At 51.3% G+C, this 25431-nt stretch overlaps 1 protein-coding gene and 1 long non-coding RNA gene across 4 annotated transcripts; one reads left to right on the top strand and one right to left on the bottom strand.

Moving 5' to 3' along the window:
• The first annotated feature begins 274 nt into the window (after nt 1-274).
• Nucleotides 275-13490, top strand: CX3CR1 (C-X3-C motif chemokine receptor 1). 3 transcript variants are annotated; one of them, XM_036921680.2, is made up of 3 exons: nt 275-995; nt 4761-4893; nt 11671-13490. In XM_036921680.2, the coding sequence occupies exon 3, from the start codon at nt 11680-11682 to the stop codon at nt 12748-12750; it is 1071 nt and encodes a 356-aa protein (XP_036777575.2). In that variant the 5' UTR covers nt 275-995; nt 4761-4893; nt 11671-11679; the 3' UTR covers nt 12751-13490. The 3 variants fall into 3 exon arrangements, with proteins under 3 accessions (XP_036777575.2, XP_036777574.2, XP_036777573.2); XM_036921679.2 differs by lacking the exon at nt 4761-4893 and having other exon boundaries at nt 277-995; XM_036921678.2 differs by lacking the exons at nt 275-995; nt 4761-4893 and adding an exon at nt 10083-10375.
• Nucleotides 9459-12125, bottom strand: LOC130680610 (uncharacterized). Its single transcript, XR_008993630.1, has 2 exons — nt 11997-12125; nt 9459-9679 (listed from the first exon to the last, which is right to left on the bottom strand). It is a non-coding gene; the product is annotated as an uncharacterized LOC130680610 (long non-coding RNA).
• Nucleotides 13491-25431: the final 11941 nt, after the last annotated feature.

The raw sequence follows: 25431 nt of genomic DNA, 5'->3' as shown, positions 1-25431 counted from the left end.
CGAGGTGGACTTTCTCAAAGGCTGGCACGCCACCCAGCCCAAGGCTCTGTTCTGGCTGGCCGTGGGAGCTGGGGAGGCAGGTGGGCAGGCCATGGTGGGTCCCTGGACACTGAATATATGTGCACTGAGGTCCACCCAAGTCAGACCAGCGCAGGCTGGATCAGAAGCAGTGAGTCAGGCAGTAAGGAAGTGGTAGGAAGGCGGGAGTCCCTGTGGTTAGGATTTGAGCTGCAGCCAGAGGAGGAGTTGGGGGACCAGGAGCAGGACTCTAGCCTGGAAGAGTCGGGGTTGTGCTCCCCAGCAGCTGGGCCAGGGCAGCTATGGGGTGTGGGGACAGGACCCCAGCCAGTGTGTAGTGAAGTCTGAGCTCCTGGGCTCAGAGAGCCATGAAGGGCCTGGAAGGAGGGACATGAGGGGAACAGCTGCTAAGTGTCTCCCAGCCAGGCGCTCACTGGGTGCTTTTTGGGCTGAGCGTTTACCGATTTCCTGCAGAGTCTAATCCGGAGGCCCAGGCAGGGCCTGAGGGGCTGCATCTCTTCTGTGCCCAGGACCACACTTTGAGGGCAAAGCCCAAGGCTTCTCTACTTGGCATCCCAATGGACCTGTGAGTACTGAGGGTCCCCTCTCATGGGCAAAAAACAGGCTCAACTTACCTCCCAGGGCCATTCGCAAAGCCCTGCTCCCTGCCCTCCACTGTGTGGGGGAAACAACACCCTGGAGTCCTCACCCCACCAAGCCGTGTGGTCTCCACCCACTGGGGTCTGCCAGGTCCTCGAGTTCAGACCCTCCTGTCTCAGCTGGCCTCTTGCCGGAGCTTCCGAGCTTGCCCACAGCAGCATCTAAAGATAGCCAACCTCACAGGAAACCAGCCACTATTGGCTGGCTTCGCAAATAAAGATGCCCTGGGAGCCGGGAGAGGGAGACACTCTGACAGAGTCTGCGTGGGACAGGGTGGCTGATTGGACACCAGAGTTCCCTTCCCAGGCTCAGCCCAGGTAGGAGCAGAGGACATGGCTGGCACCTGTGGGCTCGCGGGTGGAGTACGGTGGTCAGATGTCAAAGTGGGTTAGCAAGTGGGTTTGCTTTGCACCCTGATAAGACAGACCATTCTCCTGAAGGTGCTGCAGGCTGAATGTCCAAGGGGCATGGGGGCAGGGGCCTCAGGTGCCCACTGGTCATGTGCTGGCCCAGGGACGTGGTAGTTATGTTTCAAGGGCTGGGGAAATGCCCACAATGAGACACTACAGAAAAGCATCAGTTCAAACTGCCCCTGGGTGATATTGAGGAACGCTCAGCTTTTTGGGGTGAGAAAGAGCATTGAAGTTGCTATTTCTACAAAGAGTTCTTACTCTTTTAGAGACTCACATTTAGCTGTCTACAGGAGAAATGCCCTGAGGTCTGGACTTACTGTTAAGTAAACCAGTAGGATTAGAGGAGCAGGTGCAATACTGACTGTGAGCTGCTCACTTGAAGTGGGGTGGTGGATGCAGGAGGTTTGCCTGCTTTGACGTGTGCTTGAAAATTCATTAGAAAAAAAAGGCTTTCAAATTAACATCTGCATTTTAAAGATGGATATAGTTAACATGAATATCAAATATGCATCATGATTGGATGTGAAAAAGCTAAAACCTAACTGTGGTTGATTCTGGAAGTTAGGTTGTAGAGTTGAGTTTGGTTTTTCTTTTATTTCCATGCTTTTTTGTGCCATCTACTTTTTTTATAAAGAACATGCATTTATCATGAAAGCTATTTTAATGACTAAATCACTGGCATAGACTCAACATTCAATGTTGGCATGTGCTGTCATGATCATTGTGAGGACACGCAGCCCGGAAGGTCTGTGTGTTTGGAAAACACGGTCCCCAGGAAGAAATTATGAGTAAACACACATGAGGTGCCAGGCATCAGGACACACGGCCGGTGAGGGTGGCCGAGGCTTGTCATCCACTAGCTTGGCTTGTACTTGGCCTCCATGTCCTCACAGACCCTGCGGTCTCTGCCCTGTAGAGTCACAGCTGGGTCAGGAGAAGGGCCAGGGCAGTTCAGGATTCCCCTGCTCCCCAAAAGTTCTTCTTCTTTTTCAAATTAGGATAGAAAACTGGAGGTAGAACAAACTTGGAACCAAAAGGAAGCAGATTGAACCGTGCAAGAGGAGGGCAGGGAAACTCGTGTGCCAGGACTTCGAGGGCCTGCTCAGGGACAGGCTAGCTGGAGCCCGAGGATTCTGGTGCAAGGGGCACCTGCACCCTGGGGGAGGCGGCCCACGTGGAGCTGCATCCTCTGCCTTCTCTTTGCTTTACGCTCCCAGGGGGGCATGCAGCAGGAAACAGTTCTCACCCAGCTGAGATCAGCAATCCGGCTGAGGGGCTCTCTTGCCCCTGGAAGGTCAGAGGGCCCAGGTGGCGACAAAGACTTCGCTAACCTGTCCCAACTCAGCCTGGAGACGCCCGTGGCTCACATTCCCTGTGCTGCGACTCTGCCCAGGCGAGGCTCCCCGCTGAATCCCATCTGGGCTCTGAAGGCACAGGCCCCATGGCTGGATTGCTCTGGGCTCCCCGGCTACAGTGGGGCTCTCACAGCCTCATCGTTTGGTCCTGCCAAAGCGCAAGCGTTCTGTATTAGCATCTTGGAAGGGAGGAGACACCTTCCACGTGCCCTCTTTGCACTTTGCTTATGCCTGTGCTCCCTGAAGCACAGCACACTCAGAGCAGTGAGCAGCTTTCGACTTACATGACTCGATCTCCCACCAAACCATCATCCGGACAGCAGGGGAGGATGGGCCAGCCCCCAGCAGCCTCCCTCAGTGCCCTTCCTGAACGCCATCCCGGCCCTCAGGGAAGTTGCGGCAATCCTGGCTTTTCAGGCTATTGCTTCTTTGCTTCTAGTCTCACAACACCTCCCCAGCCCACGGCCGCTCCCCTGCCCAGTTTGTATCCCTGCACAATATGAATTATCACTGCCTTTTTGGACCTGCAGGTACATGAATCCATGCAGTAGGTCTGTGTCTCTAAAATGCAGGTACGCTGTAGGAGGTGCAGGTGCACACACAAACATGTCCAGGGCAGTGACCCCAACCTGAGAGCCACCTGGGTGTGCATCTACAGCAGGGCAGAGGGCACAGTGGGGCACTCACACAGTGTGGTCCACGCAGCAACGACAAGGAACTGACTGAACCACAGTGGCAACCAGGATGAGATACTCCCAGCAATGCTGAGCTGATTCACAGACAAGCGCTGAGTCAGCCCTGTCTGCAGGGCGGTCCTCCAGTGCATCTCCACCAGGCACAACTTCTGTGTCCATGAACAAGAATTACTGCACTGCTGTCAGCCTCCAAAACTTTCAAGTTGCAAATTAGCCTAGAAGGTGAAAGGGGGAGCTAGCTCGGAGGGTGTGCCAGATAGAACACCCAGTCATTTTTAAGTTTTGCCTATTTCAAAGCCTTTTATAACTTTTTCTCACAGCTCCTTATGCGTGGGATTCAAGGCCCCTCTGTCTACCCCAGTCTGCTTTCTCTGCGTCTTTCTGAACCTCCACTCAGACTAACTGGAATCTCCAGGAAGCTCCAGAATGTCTCAGCCCCTCCCAACTCAGCCCCCTCTCTTCCTTCTGCTTCTAGCACATTCCCTCACACTCACACCCTCCCTGCCTGGCCTCACAGCCCAGGAAGCCTCCCCGTTCTTAGACCCTTGGTGCCTTGGCTCCGAACCCCACCCACTTTCCTCTCCCACCGCTGTCTACCTGGAAGATCCTCCCCGCCTGTCAGACTTTGCTTAAACGCTCTCAACCTTGCGTTCCCCACAATTTTCTTTACATTCTCCTGCTAAACAATAACAATTTACAGACACTTTATCTTAGCCACTTTTACCTCCACAGGATTCAGCACTGTGTCTAGCATTGGGGAAATAAAATTAAAAATAAAATCTCCAACCCGCAAAAGCCTCTCCATTAAGACAGTCAAGAAAACCGTTTTCTTACTGAGCAGACATTAAAGTGGAATGCATTGTGCATTGTAGGCAATTCGCTAAGGCAGGGCCAAGCCAGAAAGCCTTCCCATGTTCGAACAGCCAGGCAGATACAGCCTCTCACCCAGCGTACCTGTGGCGGGTGCTCAGGAGAGCTGGACAGTCCCACAGAGTCATCCTACCTCCTCCACGGCAGCTGGGGGGTCGTCTGTATGAGCAGATGCACTTCGTCCAAGAAGAAATCAACTTCCATGTCCATGATGGGATGCAGCCAGGAAGCTGGGGCAAGGCACCCTCCCAGGCAGGCTCTGAGCCCCACAGAAACTACGATCAGGGGCTCTGGGTGACTCCATTTCAAACAGATGGCTCCCCAGTCCTGGAGAAAGACACTCCCAAGTTGTAAAGCTGCCAGAAGAAGCTACCATTATTTTCAAAAGGCCATTAAACCCACGTTTCAAAGAGGAGGAAATATTTTCCAGGACAAGCTTGCTAAAGCAAATGCTCCCAGAAAAAGAAGGCAAAGGGAATCTCTTCCTTTATTTTCATGGAGAATTACACCCCTTACTTTTGTTTGCCCTTACACTGGCACATGATAGACATTTAAAGATGTTGACTTAATTACTAATTAATAAACAAGCCCATCTCTCCCCCAATTATTTATTAATTTTTTCCTTTAAAAAATTTTTTATTTTTATTTTTATTTTGGTATCATTAATATACAATTACATGAGCAACATTGATCTCTCCCCCAATTATTGAAAAAAAAAAGGCAAAGCATTTCCTTTCAAAATTTCTCAGGTCACTTTGACAGAGATAAATGCTGTAAAGCGCCCTGAAGAGGAATGGAAGGGAGGCGCTCAGACCCAGAACACGGCAGGGTCTGCAGAGGGGCAGTTTCCCCTGATGGGGGGGTAATTCCGTGTTGCTCCAGGTGGGCTTGTTGCTGAGGAATAGAAACTTGGTTTGCCTACGCAGGCCCTGGGTAGGAGTGGTGGAACGTAGGGTCCTTGGCATGGGGTTCGAGCCCCCATTGGCCCCGCCTCTGCCCTCTCAGCTGTGACTCTCCCTGCACCCCAAGGGGTGTCATTAAACAGGTTCCACTGTAAATGAATCCCATCAGGTAATCCCTGGTAAACTTGGGGCCCAGACAGTGAGGTCGGGTTTGGGGCCACGCTGAGAACCTTCCCACCTACTGTAAGGTGAGGCTCACGGGCTGTCGATCGGGTCTCGAAATCAGCTGCTCTGGCTCTGTCTCCAGACTGAACCTCACCTGGATGCTGGCGGCTGCAAGACCAAAGCCTCGTGTTCCCTAGGAGAACACTTCTGTCGACTAGAGGCCACCCTGGAGCTGACCCAGGACCTGTGTTGCTCTTTAAAAATGCTTCCTTCTCTTCCATCCTTGTTGAAAAGCTGAGTGTGCCAGAGCTGGCCCTTAGGAGTGCTCTGGTCTGATGCTCTCATTTCACACTCAGGAAACTGAGGCAGAGCTGGGCGTGAGCTGCCTGGGTCTCCTAGCTGCCCATGATGGGTTGGGCCCCTCTGAAGTACAGGGTCTGGAAAAGCTTGCCTCCCCACATCTTTGGAGGCAGGACCCTGCAGCCTTTTCCTTCTCCAGAAGAAAGGATCCCAGTTCTGTCACCACTGTGATGGGAGCTAGATTTGGAGGGCTGGCAGTGAAGAGCACCAAGTTGTGACTGAAGAATAATACACCCCCTCTGTGCCCCACCCCTGTCTCCCTGAGGGTCAGCCTGTGGGGTCCTGAGTCTGGGAGGAGAAGCCCAGGGAGAGTGCTCAGGTTGCACCCTGGGCCCCACTCCCCTTAGTGGGCTGTGCCTGCGCTGTTCAGTTCTATCTAGTTCTGGAGAAGTGGCTGCAGGCTCCCCGCAGGAGGGACAGCGTGGTGCGGTGCAGGGACCGTGGCTTTGTGAGGAGTTGCCTCTGGCTCTGCTGGCCCCTGGGTTGGGCTTTCCAAATCTCTCTGAGCTGTGGTTTAATTTGTGTGGGCGGTGGTCATTTCTCACTGGCATCATGCAGAGAATTAACCAGGATCTTCTGTGCATGACCCTCAGCAGGCATGCACTCTTGTGTTTCCACCCCAGGGCTTTCTGGGGAGGACCTCGGATGCTGGGGTGGTCAGTGAACAAAGGCATCTCCCAGGTGACACAGGCATCAGGGTTCAAGCCCTACCCTGGGGTTCTTTGATCCAAAGAACAAAAATTAAACCCCTCAGTTTTCTCAGCATTAAACTGCACCTCAAACCTGGTCTTCCCTCAAGGCTTAAAAAGCCGTAAATAGAGACCAAGGAGGGTAAAAACCAGAAGTTGCTGCCCTGGATCTAGAAAACAGTGGACATGAAGCCAAAGAGAGGGGAGCAGCGTGAACAGGCTGTGGGACACAAGAAAATGGGTCTGGATGACCAAGAGGGTGGGAAGTGCAGAAAAGGGAAGCTGAGGGAGCAGCGGGTGAGGTGACCAGAAGAAGCTAAAAAAGAAATGAGCTGCCTGAGAAGAGGAAGTGCACGGAGGAAGCACAACAGTATCGGGAGCTGGTGGAGATTTTTGGTGGGGATGGGATGTGCTCCTGCGGCTCACGGTGCTGTTTGGGGCTCAGCTCCACCTGCCCAGCTGGACACCGTGTAGCAAAACCTTGACTTAGTGGAATGCAGGGTGGGAGGCCCTGGCTGTGCAGAGGGCTCCTCGGCTCACGGTCCCTTGTGTGGCCCGTCGGCGGGCAGCTGCTCCCCTCCATCTAGATGCTGCTGCGGCTCCTCCTTGGACACCTGCGCTTGGTTCCTGGAGCCCCGGAGGCAGGAAAGCCTGTGTCCACCTACATGACAACCAGTCAGGGCACTAGCAGCCCTTTGGCCTCCCTGGAGGCTCACCCTCTGGCCTTGTTCATGGTCCTGGCACATCTCAGAGGACCCAGAACTGAAAGGTCCTCCCACTCGGGCCCACCTAGACAAGGCTGCCTGGTTTAGCAGAATAATTAGCGGTGGAGGAAGCCCTGCCAGAGGTCAGCCTCCTGATATAAACAGCCCACACTCCCAGGGCTTGGCTGACAAGGCTGGGTTCCCACTGTAAATCCCCTTCCCATCCATCCAAGAATAGGGAGTCAGGGCAGCCACCAGACCTCCACTTTTGCTTAGATGGGAGCTGGTGTCTGTGGCAATCAGATGTGCTCAACAGCTGCAGGGAACAGGGAAGGGCGCTGTGCCCGGGGCCCCTCTTGGGGAGCTGGAGGGCCTGCACTCACTCGGTGATGGAGCCTCTCCTCACCCACCCATCCAACTCACAGCTTCCACGAAGTTCAGAGAATTCAAGAGCCCTGGCCCATGGCAGAAAGGGCAGGACATTGGCGTTACTGGGCACCTTGGGGAACTGTCAGCAAAGAGGCTGCTGTCATCCCTCCTCCATGGAAGCCTTTGAACAAAGGTCTAGATACAATATTCACTCAACAAACACCCTGAGGCATCTGCTCTGTGCCAGCCCATCCCTCTGGTGAACGCTGGCAGGCAGAGCCAGATGGGACACTGTTGTCTGGGAATCCCCAGTCTGGGGCAGGGAATGCAAGGAAAATGGGAGGAATGTGCTGAAGCTGGCAGCCCCCAGGCCCAGACTGACGCCCTGTCACCTGCCAGCTTGTGGCCTTGAGTTATCCGCCCCTCGGATGCCTCAACCTGCCCTTGAAGTAGAGGTAATAATCCTTCCATGTGTTGGCCACAGTGTATGGAGCAGCTTTCGCATGCTGCCAGTGACTGACTGGCTAAGGCTATTTGCTCACTGGTTTATTTTAATTTTTCATATGACTCATATTATACTTTTATTTTAAAAATTTCAACTCAGTTAATGAAAAATTATCCCAGGATAGGTAGTAGGTGTACATGGTAAAAAAAATGCCACAGGTTTACAGTGAAAACCAAGTCTCCTTCCCGCTGTGCTGTGGTCTCCAGGACCCCTGTTCAGGGGCATTGCTGTCGCTTCGTAGTGTGTCCCTCTGGAGACACACAGACTTTATATAAGCACATGCACACATGCACCCTACACCCCACACACTGCACACATGGGCTTCACCTGGCTTTCTTCACTTACCAGTATGTCTTAATTGTTTCATCACAGAACATACAAATTGGTTGTTTGTGTATTCGTTTGTTTGTTTGAAAAACAGATGTTTAGTATTTGTTATCAGTCCCCGCTGACGGACATGGGCTGTCTCCCTTCGTCACATTTCCTCACTGTAGTGACCGCGGCACTCGTGTTCCCTTGAGCACATGTGTGAGCCTGACTCTAGCACCATCTCCTGTAAGCCACTGAAATGCTTTTTATTTTCGTGCTCTCAGTGCAGTGGGGCAGGGAGGGGGAGCCATGAGAGGCAGAATAGCCGGCTGCCCTAGCTGCTTCACCCCTCGCTCTGTGCTGGCTCTGTCGTCTCCCCGCTGGGTTTGGCCCTGTGCCAGCCCATCTCCCTCCTCTCAGGTGGACAAGCAGGACTTGAGTGTGCACCCCGCTCCCCACTTCGGCCATGAGAACAGCCAGGTGCTAACCCTTGCCGTGCCTCTTGTGGCCAGAGTGTGTGCAATGGAGCTGTGGATGGTATGAACAACAGGTCTCAGAAGTGGCCAGTGTGGTTCCTGACTCACGTAGGAGCTCATTGACAGCTGTGTCCCTCCTGTTCCTGTCTGTGGCAGGTGGAGAATTGCTCATCCAGGGAATCAAACTGTGTGCATGCAAAGTTCTCAGGAAAAGGGGACAGTTCAGGGGTCTTTGCAGGGCAATCCGGTCAGCAGGTAGCCAGGAGGAGACTGCCAGATGTTGCTGAGCTGCCCTGAGCAGACCTTCTGGATGACAGGTAGTGGTCCCAAGCTGGACCATACCCCCTGACCAGCTATTTGCTCTTAATAAGAAATAAGGTCAGCAGTCAGGCCAAATCACCCTCCCAGAGTGCCACCTGAGGTTGCACCCATCTGCAGAAGACAGGTGGACACACTCCCCTCATTCTGTCTCCATCCGCATCTGTCTGGACTCCTACCATTGAGATGATGGCCTCTGTGATTGAGACTGTTCCCAACAGGTGTCTCCATGTGCCCTCCTGCCCTGCTGAGCCCAAAGCTGTGGGGCTGTCACTCGTCCCCTCCAACCAGGACCACCCTGGCTCCTTTGGGGTCTTGGTGCAAGTTGGATAAGGGGGTGCTGTGCCAGGGCAACCCTGGGCTGGGCACTCGCAAGGCAGGGCTGACCTGGGACCTCCTTGCCACTCGGCCCAGCAAGGGTTTGTTTCTGATTCTCCCTGCCTTCCCCATCCTCTGTCCCAGCTCCCGTCTCCTGTCACCAGTACCCCTGGAGCCATTCAGCAGGGAGGGGAATTGGATGTAGGACTGTCCTTTCAGGATTGTCAAGAGCACCGAGCAGGTAAGGTGGAGTATTTAGCAATGGGCCTGACAATCCAGTAAAAGCTCAGTAAAGGATGACTGTCTCCCCCTTCCTCCACGAAAAAAAAAAATCTGATAAGAAAACTTATATTTCAGGGGAAAAGAAATGAAACAACCTTTAGAGACCAAATGCCCACATGCCTAGGGTGGGAGGGAACTATACAAACAGTGCAGTCCACAGGCAGCCTGGATGATTCCTGAAGTCCAAAGGCCTCTGTCTCCTCACTCCACGCATTTATTAAGTGCCCGCTGCGTGCAACGCAGGTTGCCAGGCACGCACCTCAGAACAGCCCTGCAAACAGGCATGAGAGTGAATCGCAGTCTTGCAGATGAGCAGGTTGAGGCCCCAAGTTCACCCGTCCCTGGGCCAGAGAGGACAGCCGGGATGCAGGCGCGGGAGAGGCCTACTGCAGCCTTACCCTCCCTCCTCCCTGCTCCCCTTCCTCCACGACCCAGGCACCCCTGCTGGGAAGTGTGCAGAGGTCCCTGTGTGGACACATAGGGCCAAGAGTGAAATCACACCCACCTTATGCAGACAGGGCAAAATCAAGCTAATCCAATAGCACAGAGTGCCTGAGCTGCAGGACTGAGTGCAGGTAACATCACTTTCAACGGCCTCGGCCTGCCGAGGTCAGCTTTGCCAGTGTCCTTCACCGGGACACGGGGAGGAGGGTGGGGAGAGTCAGCTGGCCCTCCTGCACAACCACCAAGGGCTTGACTCTTCCCACTCCTACGCAGCATGTCAGGGCAGAAAGGCCTCTGCAGCAAGCCACCTGCTCCAGGTAGCCATTCCCCTGTTGCCCCACATCTCAGCTTGAGCTATTTTAAACTGGCATTTGTGTAGCTCCTGTTTCATATGGTTAAATCTAAATATTATCAATTCAGCCTAAAGCAGAGAAAGTACATGCTCTCCCTGGGGGTGAGAACTCCACCTCAGCCCGGGGCACCCCATCAGAAAGCCTGGGCCCACGCCCTCCTGGGAGTCTGGGTAGGATGGGCCAGGACACCAGGCAGAGGCTGGGAAGGGAGAGGGAGAGGGAGGGCCTGGCTGGGTGGGCCCTCACCAGACGTGGCCTTGGTTAAACCAGCATGAAAAAGAGGCCCCAGGGTGTGGAAACTCCCTTGGCCAGAGAAGTGTGAGCTTTGCCTGTAGTCGTGGTCGGGCGGGAGGCTGCGACAAGGATGTGTGTGCTCTGAATGCTGTGAGTGGTGTCACAAGGAGGAGGCCGGGGGCCAGGGCAAAGGGCAAAGGGCTGCCCCTGGAGCGGGTGACGAGCAAGTCCTGGCTGGGAGGCTGGGGACCAGGGCTGCTTCCAACCTGGGCAGAAATACCTTGTTTCAGTTTTTGCCCAGAGGGAAACAGGAAATAACAGGGGGGAAGGCCAGGGCAACATGAAGTGGGGTGGTGGGGGTGTCACCAGTAATGATGGGTTAGTTAGCCCCCAGGCCCAGGCCAAGCCCAGTCCCCCCATCTTGGACCAGTCAGCCCCTTCGTGACACAAGACCACTTCTGGCTTTCACCTGGTGTCCTGGGATGGCTGGCTACCGGTTTGCTCAGATCTGATGGGTTTCTGACCTGTAAGACTTCCAGTGCCAAAACCAGGACAGTCCTGCGCAAACCAAGACAAGACAGTTGTGACCATCTCATCCCTTAAGGATGACAAGGACTTGATGGGCCTGAGAGGAAGAGTGAAATAAACAGGCTCAAACTAAGAGGAGGGCTTCTGGGTGCAGGTTTGGGCTGGCCTCTGGCATGTCTGAGACCTCTCTCTTCCATCTTGCCTCATGCAGAGGAGAAACTGGGGTGCAGCAGGCAGAGGAAGAGGAAATAAAGGGGGCTGATGGATTGCCCTGGGAGGCTGGGACCACAGGCGTGAACTATGGCTGTACCCCACATCCACCCCTTCCTGCCCACAGCCCACCCTCCCCCTAGCCACACGCTGGTCAGGCTAGCTATGTTTTGGGTAGACTTTTGAAAATCAAAGAGAAAAAGATCTGTCTCAAATTTTGAAAGGCCTAGATTCAAACGGTAGCCCAGCCATTTATTGATAGCTTTGGGCAAGTCGCTGAATCTCTCAGGGACCTGTGAGACTTTTACTTCTGTCAAAGGATATCACTGTCTCCATCAGAGGACTGGGGGGTCAAACAGGGCGGGGTGCATGACACTGGGAAACGTGTTCAGCCGGCACCCATCCAGGGCTTGTCTTCCAGTCTGCCTATGTGATCAGAATTCCCCGTTTCCCTGAGAATTAACATGGTGACTTGTTTTCCTCTCTGCGCCAGGCCTTCACCATGCCCACCCAATCCCTTGACTCGGTTTTGGAAGATTTTGAGTTCTACGAGCTTGCAGGAGCCTGTGACATGGGGGACATCGTGGCCTTCAGGAATATCTTCCTGTCCATAGTCTACTGCCTGGTCTTTGCCTTGGGGCTGGTGGGAAACTTGCTGGTGGTGTTTGCTCTCATCAACAGCCGGGGGCCCAAGAGCATCACCGACATTTACCTCCTGAACCTGGCCCTGTCAGACCTACTCTTTGTAGCCACGCTGCCCTTCTGGACTCACTATCTGATAAGCCAGCAGGGCTTTAACAACGCTGTGTGCAAACTCACCACCGCCTTTTTCTTTGTGGGCTTCTTTGGAGGCATATTCTTCATCACCATCATCAGCATTGACAGGTACCAGGCCATTGTCCTGGCTGCCAACTCCATGAACAGCCGGACCGTGCAGCACGGCGTCACCGTCAGCCTCAGTGTCTGGGCAGCTGCAGCCTTGCTGGCCACGCCCCAGTTCATGTTCACAAAAGAAGCCGACAATGAGTGCTTTGGAAACTTCCCCGAGGCCCTGGAGGAAATCTGGCCTGTGCTCCGCAACATGGAGGTCGTTTCCATTGGCTTTCTGCTGCCCCTGATCATTTTGACTTACTGTTACTTCAGAATCATCCGCACACTGTGTTCCTGCAAGAACCACAAGAAAGCCAAAGCCATCAGACTGATCCTCCTGGTGGTCATCACGTTCTTCCTCTTCTGGACACCCTACAATGTCATGCTTTTCTTAGACACACTCGATCTGTATGACTTCTTTCCCAGCTGCGACGTGAAGCGGACTTTGAGGCTGGCCATCAATGTGACCGAGACTATTGCATTCACCCACTGCTGCCTCAACCCCCTTATCTATGCATTTGCTGGGGAGAAGTTCAGAAGATACCTGTTGCACCTGCACAAGAGGTGCCTGGCTGGCCGGCGTGGCCACCCTGCCCACGTCAGCTTCACCCCGTGGGAATCCCAGAGCAGCAGGCGGGAGAGCATGCTGAGCAGCAGTCTCACTCACAACACCAGTGAAGGAAAAACATCCATCCTTCTCTGAAAGGCCCCAGAGCCTCATCCCTACAGAGCCTGCGGTTCCTGAGTTGCACACCGGGTAACAGGGACAGACTTTATTTCTTACATGCAAGAAAGGATGGACCCGGTGCCCAAAACGCAGCCCTAAGGTTTTTTTGAGAATTATCCTAAAAATTTGAAAGCTAAAGGGTAGGCTTGTCTCTTACTGCAAATGTCAGGACTTTTTTGTTTACAAAGGACAAAAATTTAATCAGACCAGCTTAGCTAAAAGGGAGGTGGTGAGAATCATTCACATAGTGGCATGGGCAAGGGTGTGGCTGAGCCCTCAGCATGAGGGGAAATGAGGGCTTGCATCTAGCCAGAATTTCCTCTCTGACTCTCAGGTTTCTGAGAGGTGACAGAGCTCCCAGACTCAAATAACACAGCTTTGTCATTGAAAGCGAGTGAGACCCATCCCTTTCTCTGGTCCCAAGGTCAGAATTCCCAGGGAGGGTTCTGACTGACCAAGTTTGTATCTGATCCCCTCCGGCCAGGTGGTGGTATCCACAGGGAAGGGGTCCACAAGGTGAAGCTTCCATTCCAACCTCACGGGTAGAGATGCCGGAGGACATAGTTCCAAGAAGCTTGGTAGGGGGTGGGCAGGTACTGTTCTGATCAGAGAGAACTTTTCCATTGGCAAAGCAGCTCAGCCTCCCCACTGGTCACACCAGCCAGCACACACACACCACCAGCCTCCTCTTCCTGAAACCCCTGCTCTCGTGTCCCCAAACCTACAAGGGTTCCCCTGTGCCCCCCTGCATCAAGGCCAAACTCCAATGCCTGCCCCTGAGACCCTCCATCATGGTCACACCAGCAGATTCCCTGTTGTCTCTCCTCCCCAACCTGCCCCACTAGCCCAGGCTCTTCCATCTGGCCTCACACATCACCACCTGCTCCCAGAACCCAGGGGCCCCACGGGACACATAGAGGGAACTCTGGCCCCAGCTGAGAAGGGATGGCTCCAATCCCAGCTCTATCACCAGCTTGCTGGGCAGCTTGGGGCCAACAGCGCTTCAGTTGCCTCATCTGTAGAGTGGAGGTAATGGGACTTTTCACAAAGGCAGCAACCCTTCCAGCATGAGGAGCTGGCCACCAGCTCCTACAGGTCCCGAACCTCATGTCTGGTGTCCAGCTGTCCCCCAACCTGGCACTGTGCTTAAGTGGGATGTTGGCAGATGCTGCAGGCCCCGATGCTTGATGTCACTCAGACACGGGGGAGGCTGGCTCGTAGCTGGCCCTGGCGGGGGTCCTAGTAAGCCTTCCTCACCCACTGCTCCAGGCTGTCATGAACATTCCCTCCCCAGAGCCCTGCCCATCTGGAGAAACCCCCCGTCCTTCACATCCCTGCCAACCTGGAGCCCCAGGGTCACTGGAGCAGCTTTCTTTTGTCAGTAAATGTTCGGATGGTCTAACACTTCAAAGCTTGAAGAATAATTGTAATAGTGCTGAAGAAAATGTCATCTATATATAATCTAACCATGCAATTTTTGCCTTTGTCCACCCAGACCCTGTTCCCACTCAGAATGTTTGGAGTTGTATCAGATGCCCACAGAGCTGTAACCATAATGCACAGTTGTGTGATCTGCTTTTGTTTTTCTTATCATAGGCCAAAATAGCTCTCTCTTACTACAGATGGCTCCAGAAGGCTTTGCCAGGTGTTGTATTCGCTGAAGGCAGCTGACTCATGGCTGTAGATCTGATACCTCCTGGCAGTGCGCCTGCTCAGTGCATGAGAAAATGAATCATGTTCCGTCAAGATCACATACTATTATTTACTTACCAGTGTCTGTGTATAAGTATTTCACTTGTTTCTAATATTTAGCAAATACATATTTTACAGCATTTCTAGCTGTGCAATTTCCTTTCTCCTCTTCAGTGATTTCCTTTGGGTAAATTCCTTGCCATGGGGATAACTGGAGCAAAGGGCACCAAGAATTTTTGGTTTCTGACATGGACATGTGGAATTAGTATATTACAGAATCCTTTTTGAGCATCTGTTATATGCAGCCCATGAGCTCAGACCCAGAGCTGTTCCCAGGGTGAGCAGGACCAGGACGTGGCCCTTAGTACTTCAATCTTTGAATGCAGAGTGGAGAAAAGCAAAGCAGCACATGCCTTGCACGAGCTGGTAACAAGGGCGTAGGGCCTGAGTCGTCGGTGGCAAGGAACCCCCCAGGCAAGGAGAGGCTGGCCTTCTGGGCCTGAGGACGGCATGCACACGTGAGAGCGGAGGGTGTGGGGACCCCAGGACGTCACGGAGTTGGGGACCATCGAAAGGCACAGCAGCAGAGTGGGTAGGGGGCCTCTCAGAACATAGTTCAATCCACCCAGGGAGGGGTGCTCTCCTGGGGGTGCCCACAGGTCTGCTTCATCATCCCTGGGTCCTTGTCCCCATGTTGAAGCAAAACCTTAAATTAAATTTTAACTCTTCTGGACTGCCAAGAAGGGAGGGGAAAATTCTTCAGCTGATAAGCAAAAGTAGACAAACAGACGCCTTCATTTCTAGAAAATCAAATTCCTACCGTAAGAAACACTGGGTCATTTTGCTGAATAAGCAGAAGAGGGGAAAAATAAGGAAGTTCATTGAAAACCCCTAAACAACAATGATGTTGGTATCTAAATAAGGGAAGGAACACTTGGAAAGGGTGATTGGTGCTAAGAGCACAACTGGATCAGACCCTCTTCTGAGCTCTGGATCCCCCAAAGCAGAGGGAGGCAGTGGACCCAGGGCAGAGAGATCAGTGGCTGGGCCCCAGTGCTAACCCTCTGACTTAGGTAGGGCCTTTAAAATCTCTGAGGCTCAGTTTTCCCATTAGAAAAATAAGAGTCAAAGCAGCACCCACACCCTGGGGTTATTGTGAGGGTGTAAAAAGCTCACCTCCCTCAAGCTCATGTGCAGGCCTGTAAATCAAGCTCCAGTAGGTGATGGTCACTATTTTGACTTTTTCAGTTTTAATTATCAGACTGAAATTCTTATAATTATCAGACTGAAACTTTCCCAGCAAGGTTACTGTCTTCTCTCTTGTTTTTCTCATCCCCAGAATCAGAGAAGATAACTAGGTCCAAGCCCACATGTTGCAGGTAAGGGAAAGGAGGCCCAGAGAGGGCCCAAGGCTGGCCCAGGATCAGTTAACCAACGAGGGCAGGTCCCTTGGCTCTCAGTCTACTGACCCCTTCCTCATGTTGACTGAAACACAGACCAGTCCCGCCTCTAAGAACAGAGAACACAGGAGCCACGGAAAAGCCCAGAGAGATGGTCTGCAGGAGGCTGGCTTAGGCAGGGAGGGGCGCCCTGCCCTCCAGAGTACAGGGTCTCGCCTAGTCAGTCCGCTCACCATGACAGGTGCAGCCTGGGTGGTGCAGCCTTTGGTGACAGCTGTTCCTCCTGACATCACTTCTCTAATGAAGACTGTCAACAGAGTCATTGGCAAAGTCTCCCGGGATGCCCCGAGGCAAATGCTGTCAGTGCCCTCCAGCAGGGTCAGGGTGGCTGGATGGAGCCTTAACCAGAGGGCTGCTGTCAAGGACAGCCATGTCCTGAGGCTCCTCTAGCACTGGGGGAGATGCCCAGTCCCTTCCAAATAATCCTACTCACTTTAGGTTTGTTCTGTGTCCGTCAAATGACCACCTGTGGGAGAAGTCAGCTTCCCAGGGACCTGCCACGCAGAGAGAGCGAGGCTCCACTCTGTGTTATTGGGAAGAGCTCTCCTGCCCACAATCCCTCACACCTGGCGTGCGTATGTGGCCTGGCGGGCCTCCCACCATCTCTTTCTGAGATGCTGCCTCTGAGCACCCAGGGAGAGAGCTCCCATCTGGCCCCGCAAGGCCAACAATCCCACTCTGCAAGGCCCCCCTGGGTTCCACCTGTGACTGCCCTCCAAACTTGATCGTCTGTCCCAGCCTGGAAGGTGACTTTCTTCTCCACCCACGCCCCACTGCCCTGGCCATGGGACCCCTTCAGTCTCAGCGTGACTTACAATATCATTTGCTTAACTTGCTGAGTTGGCAACCACATGCTGAGCTGCCTCAAAGCAGTGTTATCTGAGAGCAAGTGAGAGAAATAAGTCTTAGTAAACAAAACTATCTGGTTTCTCTTGGAGGTGCCCTCCATCCACAGGAGGGCTAAGCTGGTCCCTCAAGGGCACACACTGCCATCTGCCATTTCCACTCCTGTCTTACATACCCTGTTGTTAGGCAACAGGCAGCGTTCCTCCCCAGACACGCCCTACACAGTCCTGAAACCACAAAACATGGGTGGCAGGAAAATTACTCTTTTGTCCCACATTTCCTCATTTACTTAGGTGGAAACAAACAGAAAATTTTAATGTGCATTTCTCCAAGTACTAGGCAAGATTTTCAGTTTTCAATGTGTTTATTTTATACTATATATATCTTTTCCTAATAAAAGAGATAGATGCACATAGAAAATACAAAAATAAAGAAATGTATACAAGTTTAGAATTACACAGTATTTCACCTCCCAGAGATAACCATTGTTTAACACAGTGGTTTTCTACCATGTCTTTCTATGCAGCCATAACTTAAAACAAAAAATTTTGACTTTGACAGCTTATATTTTTCCCCTAATGTTATAACATAAATGTTTTCCCATGTATGAAACTCAAACGTGATTTTTAATGGTTGCATTGGAATCCATATAGATTTTGGCCAAGTCCCTACTGGTAAGCGTGGAGGCAACTCCCATTTTCCACTCTTACGTACAAAAAACACTGTGTTGAACAGAAACCTCTGTGCATATCTTGGTTGTAGAAGAGAAATTTCTGGATCACTGGACTGCAGCATCTGTGTGTCTCTTACTATTTTGTGTTGCTGCCACATACACATGGACCCCAATCCCTGACTTTAGAGCACAAGCACCTTCCAGACCTGTTTGGGCAGGATGTCGTGGGGTTTTGTTATTTTATAAACTACCTGCTACTGGCTTCAAGAGGCAGAGAGAAAATAAAGGCTTTCATTCTTGGGAGGAGACGGTCAGCCTGCTCTTCAGCAGAGAGGAAAAAAAAGAGGGATAGGGGATTTTCAAAGTGAACAATAACATCGCAAAAGAAGTTTTAAGGGCACAGAGACTACTTAGCACTTGGGTTAAGAGGACGCAGAGAAGACACCTGAGCCATACAAAAGCTGGGGGGATTTAGCGTTTCATGGAGACAGAGTTTCAGTTTTGTCAGAAGGAAAGTTCTAGAGACGGATATGGTGATGGTTATACAATAATATAAATGTACTTAATACCACTGAGTTGTACGGTTAAAAATGGTTTAGATGGAAAATGTTGTGTTATGCCTATTCTGCTACAGTAAGAAAATTTGGGAGGGGTATCAAGAGAAAGATGTGGCAACATGTGCTCTGGAGAGGGAGGGTGTCTTAGAGGGAGAAGTGGGGATGAACAGGTGCCCATACAGTCCTTGTGCAATTGGGCATTTTAAAAACTCCTAGACAAAATGTGAACAATCGCCCCGGAAGATGACTGGTTAGCCAGAGACGGGTAAGATTCCTCAAGGGAGGAACAACCTAAGACAGGCACAGTCGCAGGGGGGTCATCAGGTGAGAAATTGGGGATCAACAGAGGTGAGGCTTAGAACCTCACCCCCCCTGTTCTGAGAGAAATCTTCTGCATACGTGGGTGTTTTATTGCCCTTGTCTAGCTTGGATTAACACATAGTCTACAGGCACACACCTGATCATCTACATTTGCTCTCTTACAACACTAAACTATGTTTTCTACCTTTATGTTGTATCTACCTACCACTTCAGCATCTTATTAAAAATAATAAAGAGAGAAATGTGGTATCCACATATAAATCAAGTATAAAAATCAAATGGGTATTCATATTTGAACTGACTGTTTATAGTTCATAATGCATGAGCAAAACCAAAAGTTTCTGTGATGACTGCCCTTGTACTGTTCACCATGTAAGAACTTATTCACTATGTAAGAATTTGTTCTCCATGTAAGAACTTGTTCGTTATGCTTCAGAAGATTGGAGACTGACAAAAATTAGGCTTGGGGTGGATTAATGATTGTGCATTGAGCATTGACTCCCCTATACAGAATTTTATTGTTGTTAACAACCATTTGATCAATAAATATGAGAGATGCCCTAACAACAACAACCAAGAAAAAGTACACACTTCCAATTGTAAAATAAATAAGCAACCGGGATGTAATGTATAGCATAAGGAATATAGTCAAAATCTTGTAACAACTTGGTATGGTGATAGCTGGTACTTAGAATTATCATGTATATAAATGTTGAATCACTGTGTTGTACACCTGAAACTAATGTAATGTAATACTGTGTGTCAACTACCCTTCAATAAAAAATAATTATCTAAAAAAAAAAAAAAAAATGTGAACAATCTTCAAAAGGAGCAAAGAGAATTTATTCAAGGTTTAGCACAGTTGATTGCAGGGAGGCTGGCTTTTAATGCATCTGACATCTTTTGTGATATACCTGGACATAGAACTTGTCATCTGCAGAACAAAGCAAACAAGAAAACCAGGCACAAGCAACTTAAAATTTCTAGTGAATTCTCTCTGGGTTTCATTTCACAAATTGTTTGAACTTTATATGCAAGTGAATTTTTCAGAAATCCAAACCGCAATGACTTATGGGCACCCTCTATCTTGGGTGCTGGGCCCACACTCCTCTTTCCCAGCACAAGGGAGGAATTGTCTGCTCTTGTCTAGGGCCAAATCCGCCCTTGTGCACCAGATCCCATCCCGTCAGAATCCTCAGAACCCTCCTAGAGGCTCCATCCCTCCTCTAGCTCTTGTCCCATGTCTCTTCTCCACTTAGAGACGCTCAAGAGCCACCTCTGTTCCAGCCTGCTCTGTGGACTGCCTTCTCGGCCTTCGTGACCACTCTTGTCCAAGCCACTGCCACACTCCATGTGGCTGGACCTGCTGGTCCATCATCAGGCCAGCTTCCTGGGCCCACTGGCAGAATCCAACAAAGCCTGTCACTCCCTCCTTCTTGAGCACCTTTCCTGTTGGGTGCTGCAGATACACTCTCCCTCCTGGTCTTCCACCTGCCTTCATGGCTGCTCTTTCAGCCCTCCCTCACTGGCCCCTGTCCACCCGCCTGACCTCTAAGCATCAGGGGCCCAAGGTTAGGGCCCCAGACCTCTTCTCCTCTCCATCTCCATTCACTCTACAGGAAGGTGCAAACTTTAAACCCATCTCTCTACACTGACAACACCCAGAACTTTTTCTCTAGCCCAGGCTTCTCTGGATTCCAGACATGTACATTCAATTCCCTGGCAGTTTCCCTAGGATGGACAATAGCATCTCCCGACACCATCCCAGAACCCTGCATCTTTGCTGTCCAATGAGCAGCAAGTCATTCTCCCAGGTGCTCTGGTCAAATGCTTTGGAGTCTCCTGGGTGTGCCTCTGTCCCTGATACTCCACTTCCAGCACACCAGCAAGTCTCAGCCAGCCTTTCCCAGCATGCACCCTGCACCAGCTGTTCCTCACCCCTCCACCACTGTCCCTGTCCCAGTAGGTCACCGTCTCTGCCCAGACTCCACACCCTCTCCATTTACCTACTGCTCCTGCCCTGCACTGCCAGTGCACCCCCTCATCTCCCCTTCTCCACTCAGAAGCCCCTGGCAGTGCCTGTCTCCCTTAGAATAAACCCAAAGTCACTACAGGGTCCAGGGCAAACTCTGCAGCTGCTGTTCACAATGTGCAAAACAGTTATGAAGTAATAAAGGTTTACTGAGGCAGAACTAAGGGAGCAAGAGGAATAGTGACTAACATACTTGAAAATGGGCAAAGGACCCGAATAGGTGTTTTTCCGAAGACATAAAAACAGCCAACAGGCAAACGAAAGGCTGACACCCCTAACCACTGGGGAAATGCAGACCAAGACCACAGTGGGAAGTCAGCTCACACCTGTCAGAGAAGCCACTGTCAAAAAACAGATAAATCCTCATAGAGGTGTGGAGAAAAGGGAACCCTTCTACACTGCTGGTGGGAATGTAAATTGGTGTAGCCACTGGGGAAGCAATATGGAGGCACCTCAAAAAATTAAAAATAGAATTACCACATGATCCAGTAATCTTACTTCTGGGTATTTATTCAAAGGAAATGAAATCATATTCTTGAAGAGATATCTGCACCCCACATTCATTTCAGCATTATTCACAGTAGCCAAGACATGGAAACAACCCAAGTGTCCATCTACAGACAAGTGGGTAAAGAGGATGTGAGAGCTATACAATGGAATATTACCCAGCTGTGAAAAAGAAGGAAACCCTACCATTTGTGTCAACATGGATGGACCTTGAGGGCATATGCTAACTGAAATAAGTCAGAGAGAGAAAGACAAATACCATATGATCTCACTTCAAGGTGGAATTTTAAAAAGCCAAAATCTTAGAAGTGGAGTGGAATGGTGGTACCCAGGGGCTGAGCGGGGGATAGAGATGTTAGTGAAAGGCACAAACTTCCAGCTGTAAGGCGGACAGTCCTGGGAGGCAACGCACAGCCTGGTGACTATCATTTATCATCCTCCCTTGTATGCTTGAGCTTTGCTAAGAGAGTAGACGTAAGTTTTCACCACTTTGTGAGCTGAAGGATATGTCAACAAAGGTCATTGTGGTCATTTTGCAATTTAGAAATGCATAAAACAATCTCATACACTTTATATACAATGTTAGGTGTAAATTACACCTCAGTAAAGCTGGGGGTTGGGGAGTGCAAAGGGAAGAAAAATAGTGACTAAGTTTCCACTAATAAAATCTTGATATTTGACTAAGCAGGAGGCAATCTGAGCTGTAGGGTGGCCTAGTTAGTGGCCCATTGATACTTGTAAGCTATATTTAAACATGTCTAAAGAAGAATGCTCTCCTTGTATTTAGGACTCATTATTTGAGGTTGGAGCATTTGCATGGATTAAGTTTATTTCCTAAATCAAAAGCCACAATTATTAACTTTATTTTTTCCTAATAAAATGATGTTAAAGAAGGAAGGCATAAGGTCGCAGGTGACATTGTCACGGTGCTGCATCCAATTCCGGCTGCCCACCCCCGGACATCCTAGTGCAGAAGTCACAGAGCCTCCCCCTGTTCATGCCACCATTGATCAGATTTTGGTTGTGGTCTTGGAGGCAACAAAGCTGGAAGAATCCCCCAGGGGTGCCTAGGGAGTAAGGCTGGTGTGTTATGTGTGGATAGGGCGGGAGGGGCATCACAGAGGACATGGGGGCAAAGTCAGCCCTGGCTCCCCCGTCCCCCAGCCACTCAGTCTGTCCCCCTGGCTGCCCCTGGGCCCCTGCTGTGGCTCCCAGCACTGACTCCACTGCAGGACGAGGCCCGCCTGGGGACCTGCCACCCAAGATCTGCTGCCCAGCTTCTTAGGGCTGGCCTCCCAGCCTGGACCTCCTAGCCACTCCACCCTAGGCTTCCTGTCTGGGGCCACAGACTGCAGAGGACACACGGTCACCTGTCCCCTTTTGTCATCGACCCAGAAGGCCTGCCAGCACCTCTATCACCACTGCGACATTGTCCCTCATCCTGTCCTCTGCAGCCAGGAGCGAGTGAGGGAGAGAAAGTGCCCAGTGTTGACTGAGAAATGAACAAAGATCCTGGTTGGGTTATATGGACAGTTTTCCTCGGGGCTTGTCAGGGAGACAGATTGGAGATGCGCTTGGATCACGTCACAGCAGACACAAAACGGAGCAGGCAAGTAAGGGCAAAACCACAAGGTTAAGAGAAACCACTAAGCTGCCTGTCAAAATGATCATAGAGCTAGAAGAGTGGGGTGCTTGTTAAGCAGGACAGTTGGGGGGCTTACAAAGACAGTCTGCTGCTGATTGACGGAAACTACAGGGTTGCAGCCAGCAGGACCCATCATGTTGGCTCTGAGACTCTGGCTTGAGATGGAGAGAGGACACATGTGGCCCTGTCTCCATGTATCTCCCACTTGCTTTGAATGGTCTGAAAAATGTGACTCCATCTTGATTTCTGAACAAAGTCAAAATTACATCCACACCAGGTGCCGTATGTGCACACCTTGCTCAGACAACAGGGGCTAGCTGTCTGGGACACTGGCCATCCTGTGGCAGCACCTGCAGAAGGGGAAGGAAGAAGCCCCATAGGACCGGGGCCTACTGAGAGAAGCCAGCTGAGAGGTGGTGACTGCGTGAGGGAGTAGTGGCCCTGGGGGCTCAGAAGGTCCTGCTGACATACGGACAAAGCCCCCACTCTCAGGTGGACCCTCGCCATACAGCTGGCAGTCCAGATAAGCTGAGCAAGCAGTCCCATGGCCTGCCACCCCAGTGGGAGCTGAACATCTTTGGAAACTCCCACCCCCGACTCATGTCCCCTCTTCCAGAGCACAGCCATCCCCATATTACTCATCATTTTGTGTCCTCACTTCTGTTGCTTCCCTGTCTTCCAGGTCCTTCTGCCTCTGATACAAAGAGCCAGCCTTTGTGCACTGAGGCAGACCCAGCCTGTGCCTCAGCCAGTGCTTCCCAGCTGAGGCAGGCTTGCCATCGAGCCCTCCTGGACCCAGACATGGTCAGCAGGCTCTTGTCTTCTTGCTGTGATTGGCATGCGGCTATGCAGAGGTATTTGGGCCCAGCGATGGGAAAGGCGTGGAAAGAGAGAAACAGGTAGCACCTGGCCCAGCCTCTCCTGGTGCCTTGCTGGACCGTGGATGAAGCAGAGGGTCCCCAACACACCAGGAAGCCAAGGAGGCTGCGGCACCACAGCTAGCTCCCAGGGGACAGACATGGGGGATGTCACTGGAAGCACAGATTTGTCCCTGAACTGGCCCTGTGACTCCAGAAAGATGTAGGGAGCTGTCTCCTCGGACAACTCCTTGGAAGCCAGATGGGAGGGGTACTGGGAGCCTCCTCTTGGCAGCATGAAGATCTATTTTGGCTCTGCTGCCTGCTGTCACCAGTGTGGTCAGGGACATTAATCTCCTTTGTCAAGGGGAAGCTGAGGAAGCCATTACTTCTCCTTTGGTGTGCATTGCAAAACTCTTCCTCAATCCCCACATCATAAATCCTGTTTTTACTTTCACAGCTATGTGCAAGATCCAAATAATGTCTTTCTAAAACAAGAAAAGAAGTTGTAACTTATCCTGAAATGAGTTCAAGGCCCTAGGAGGAGGGACTAAGAGAGCTGTCCCAGCAGGGCCACCCCCAATCCGGATGGCACAAGAAGGCACCATGCGGAATCTGCAGCACAAGCTGCCTCCCTCCCTTGGGTTTCTAACTTGAGGAACCTGGGCAGGGTTGGGTAGTCGGGAAATCAGGCACAGCCAAAGGGTAGCATCGCCTCTAAGGGTAATGCCAGCATCCCAGTACAAACCGCCTCACAGAAAGGAAGTACCCTGCACATCTGCTCTGCAGAGGCATGGAGCTGGGGAGCCCTGGTGCGGGTGTCTGCAGCCCCAGCCCCTGGCCCAATCCTTACCCAGCCATAGGGCAGCCCCCAAAGTCTGCAGACAAGGCAGTCACAACATTCTGCTGACTGACACCTCCGCAAGGCGGATACAGAGGTTTTGGGGTATGACTTGAGATGGATGGCATCAAGCCCATGACCTGTTCCTGGGCCAGGCCCTAGTCCCACAGGAGCACTGTGACAGGTGCCTACCCTGTAGGGAGGAGCGGGGAGGTCCGGGGACATGTGCCCAAGGGAAGGCTGGTTTTCTGGAATGTGCTGGCTGCCCACCCGCCACCCAGAACAGAATTTGATGAACTTTGATTTCATTCCTTTATAGGATCTCATCTTTTGTGGATTGGGGCTGGTTCCCATAAGAACCGTCCTTGCAAATACCTCAAGACTGGTCCAGTCATAGGGGGCCGACGTGGTTAACCTGGTGCACGCTCTGCCTGAGGATTCAAGGTCAAACGCACAGGGATGGATGCTCCTCAAAACCAATCCACCAGCCGGTTGCCTGTTACCACAACTCTTCTCCCTTTTAAAAGACATAACTGAAAGATTGTCAGGTCCTGAGGACAAGTGGGAGCTGCAGAGAGGCATGGCCTGGTGCAAACCCCAGCTCCTCACCCACCTGCTGGGAGACTGGACTGGCTCTTCATACTTTGGGACTCAGTTCTTTCCTCTGAAAACGAGAATGACAGTAATAGCTGACCTCACAGTGCTTTGGAATTAAACAAATTAGTTCTTCTGAAGTTCTTAGACCTGGATCTGGCACAGAGCTGACATCATGTGAATATTAGTTGTGGTGCTGGTAGCTGCCATCATTAAGGGTGTCCTGTCAGCAGAAAGTTGCCACACTGGGATTTGAATGCAGTGCTATCTGCTCCTCAGTCACATGCTCTCCATGAAGCTGTTTTTAACCTGGACATCTCCACTCCTTCAAGTTCAAAACTAAACACCAGGAACTGACAGGAGAGCCCACCTCTTCGTTCCCGCTACTGGAGCGTCACCAGACTGCTAGAATTACCGTTCCATGAACAGGAACAGGAGGAAGGTGTTAGAGGGGCTCTGGGGAAATGCACTTCAAACTTTTTCATCTTTATATTTTGAAATAAAATGATGAACCATTTTAAGCAGCCAGAAAACTGACTGCTTAAAATTTGACTAGATTAAGAAAGTTTCTTCACATTGTTCCTCAACTTTTTCTTTTGAAACATTTCAAATCAAAGAAGTTAACCAAGTTA

This window comes from Manis pentadactyla, chromosome 14 (genome assembly GCF_030020395.1).
Source record: "Manis pentadactyla isolate mManPen7 chromosome 14, mManPen7.hap1, whole genome shotgun sequence".
NCBI lineage: Eukaryota > Metazoa > Chordata > Mammalia > Pholidota > Manidae > Manis > Manis pentadactyla.
The sequence above is the reverse complement of the archived record's forward strand: the minus strand, read 5'-3'. Positions and strand labels throughout refer to the sequence as shown.

Excerpts from the sequence above, each read along its gene's own strand:
- CX3CR1 (XM_036921678.2), top strand. The coding sequence starts at position 10,244 with ATGGTTAAATCTAAATATTATCAATTCAGCCTAAAGCAGAGAAAGTAC. Across the intron at positions 10,376-11,670 it reads ACGCCCTCCTGGGAGTCTGG|GCCTTCACCATGCCCACCCA; the intron begins GTAGGATGGGCC and ends TCTCTGCGCCAG.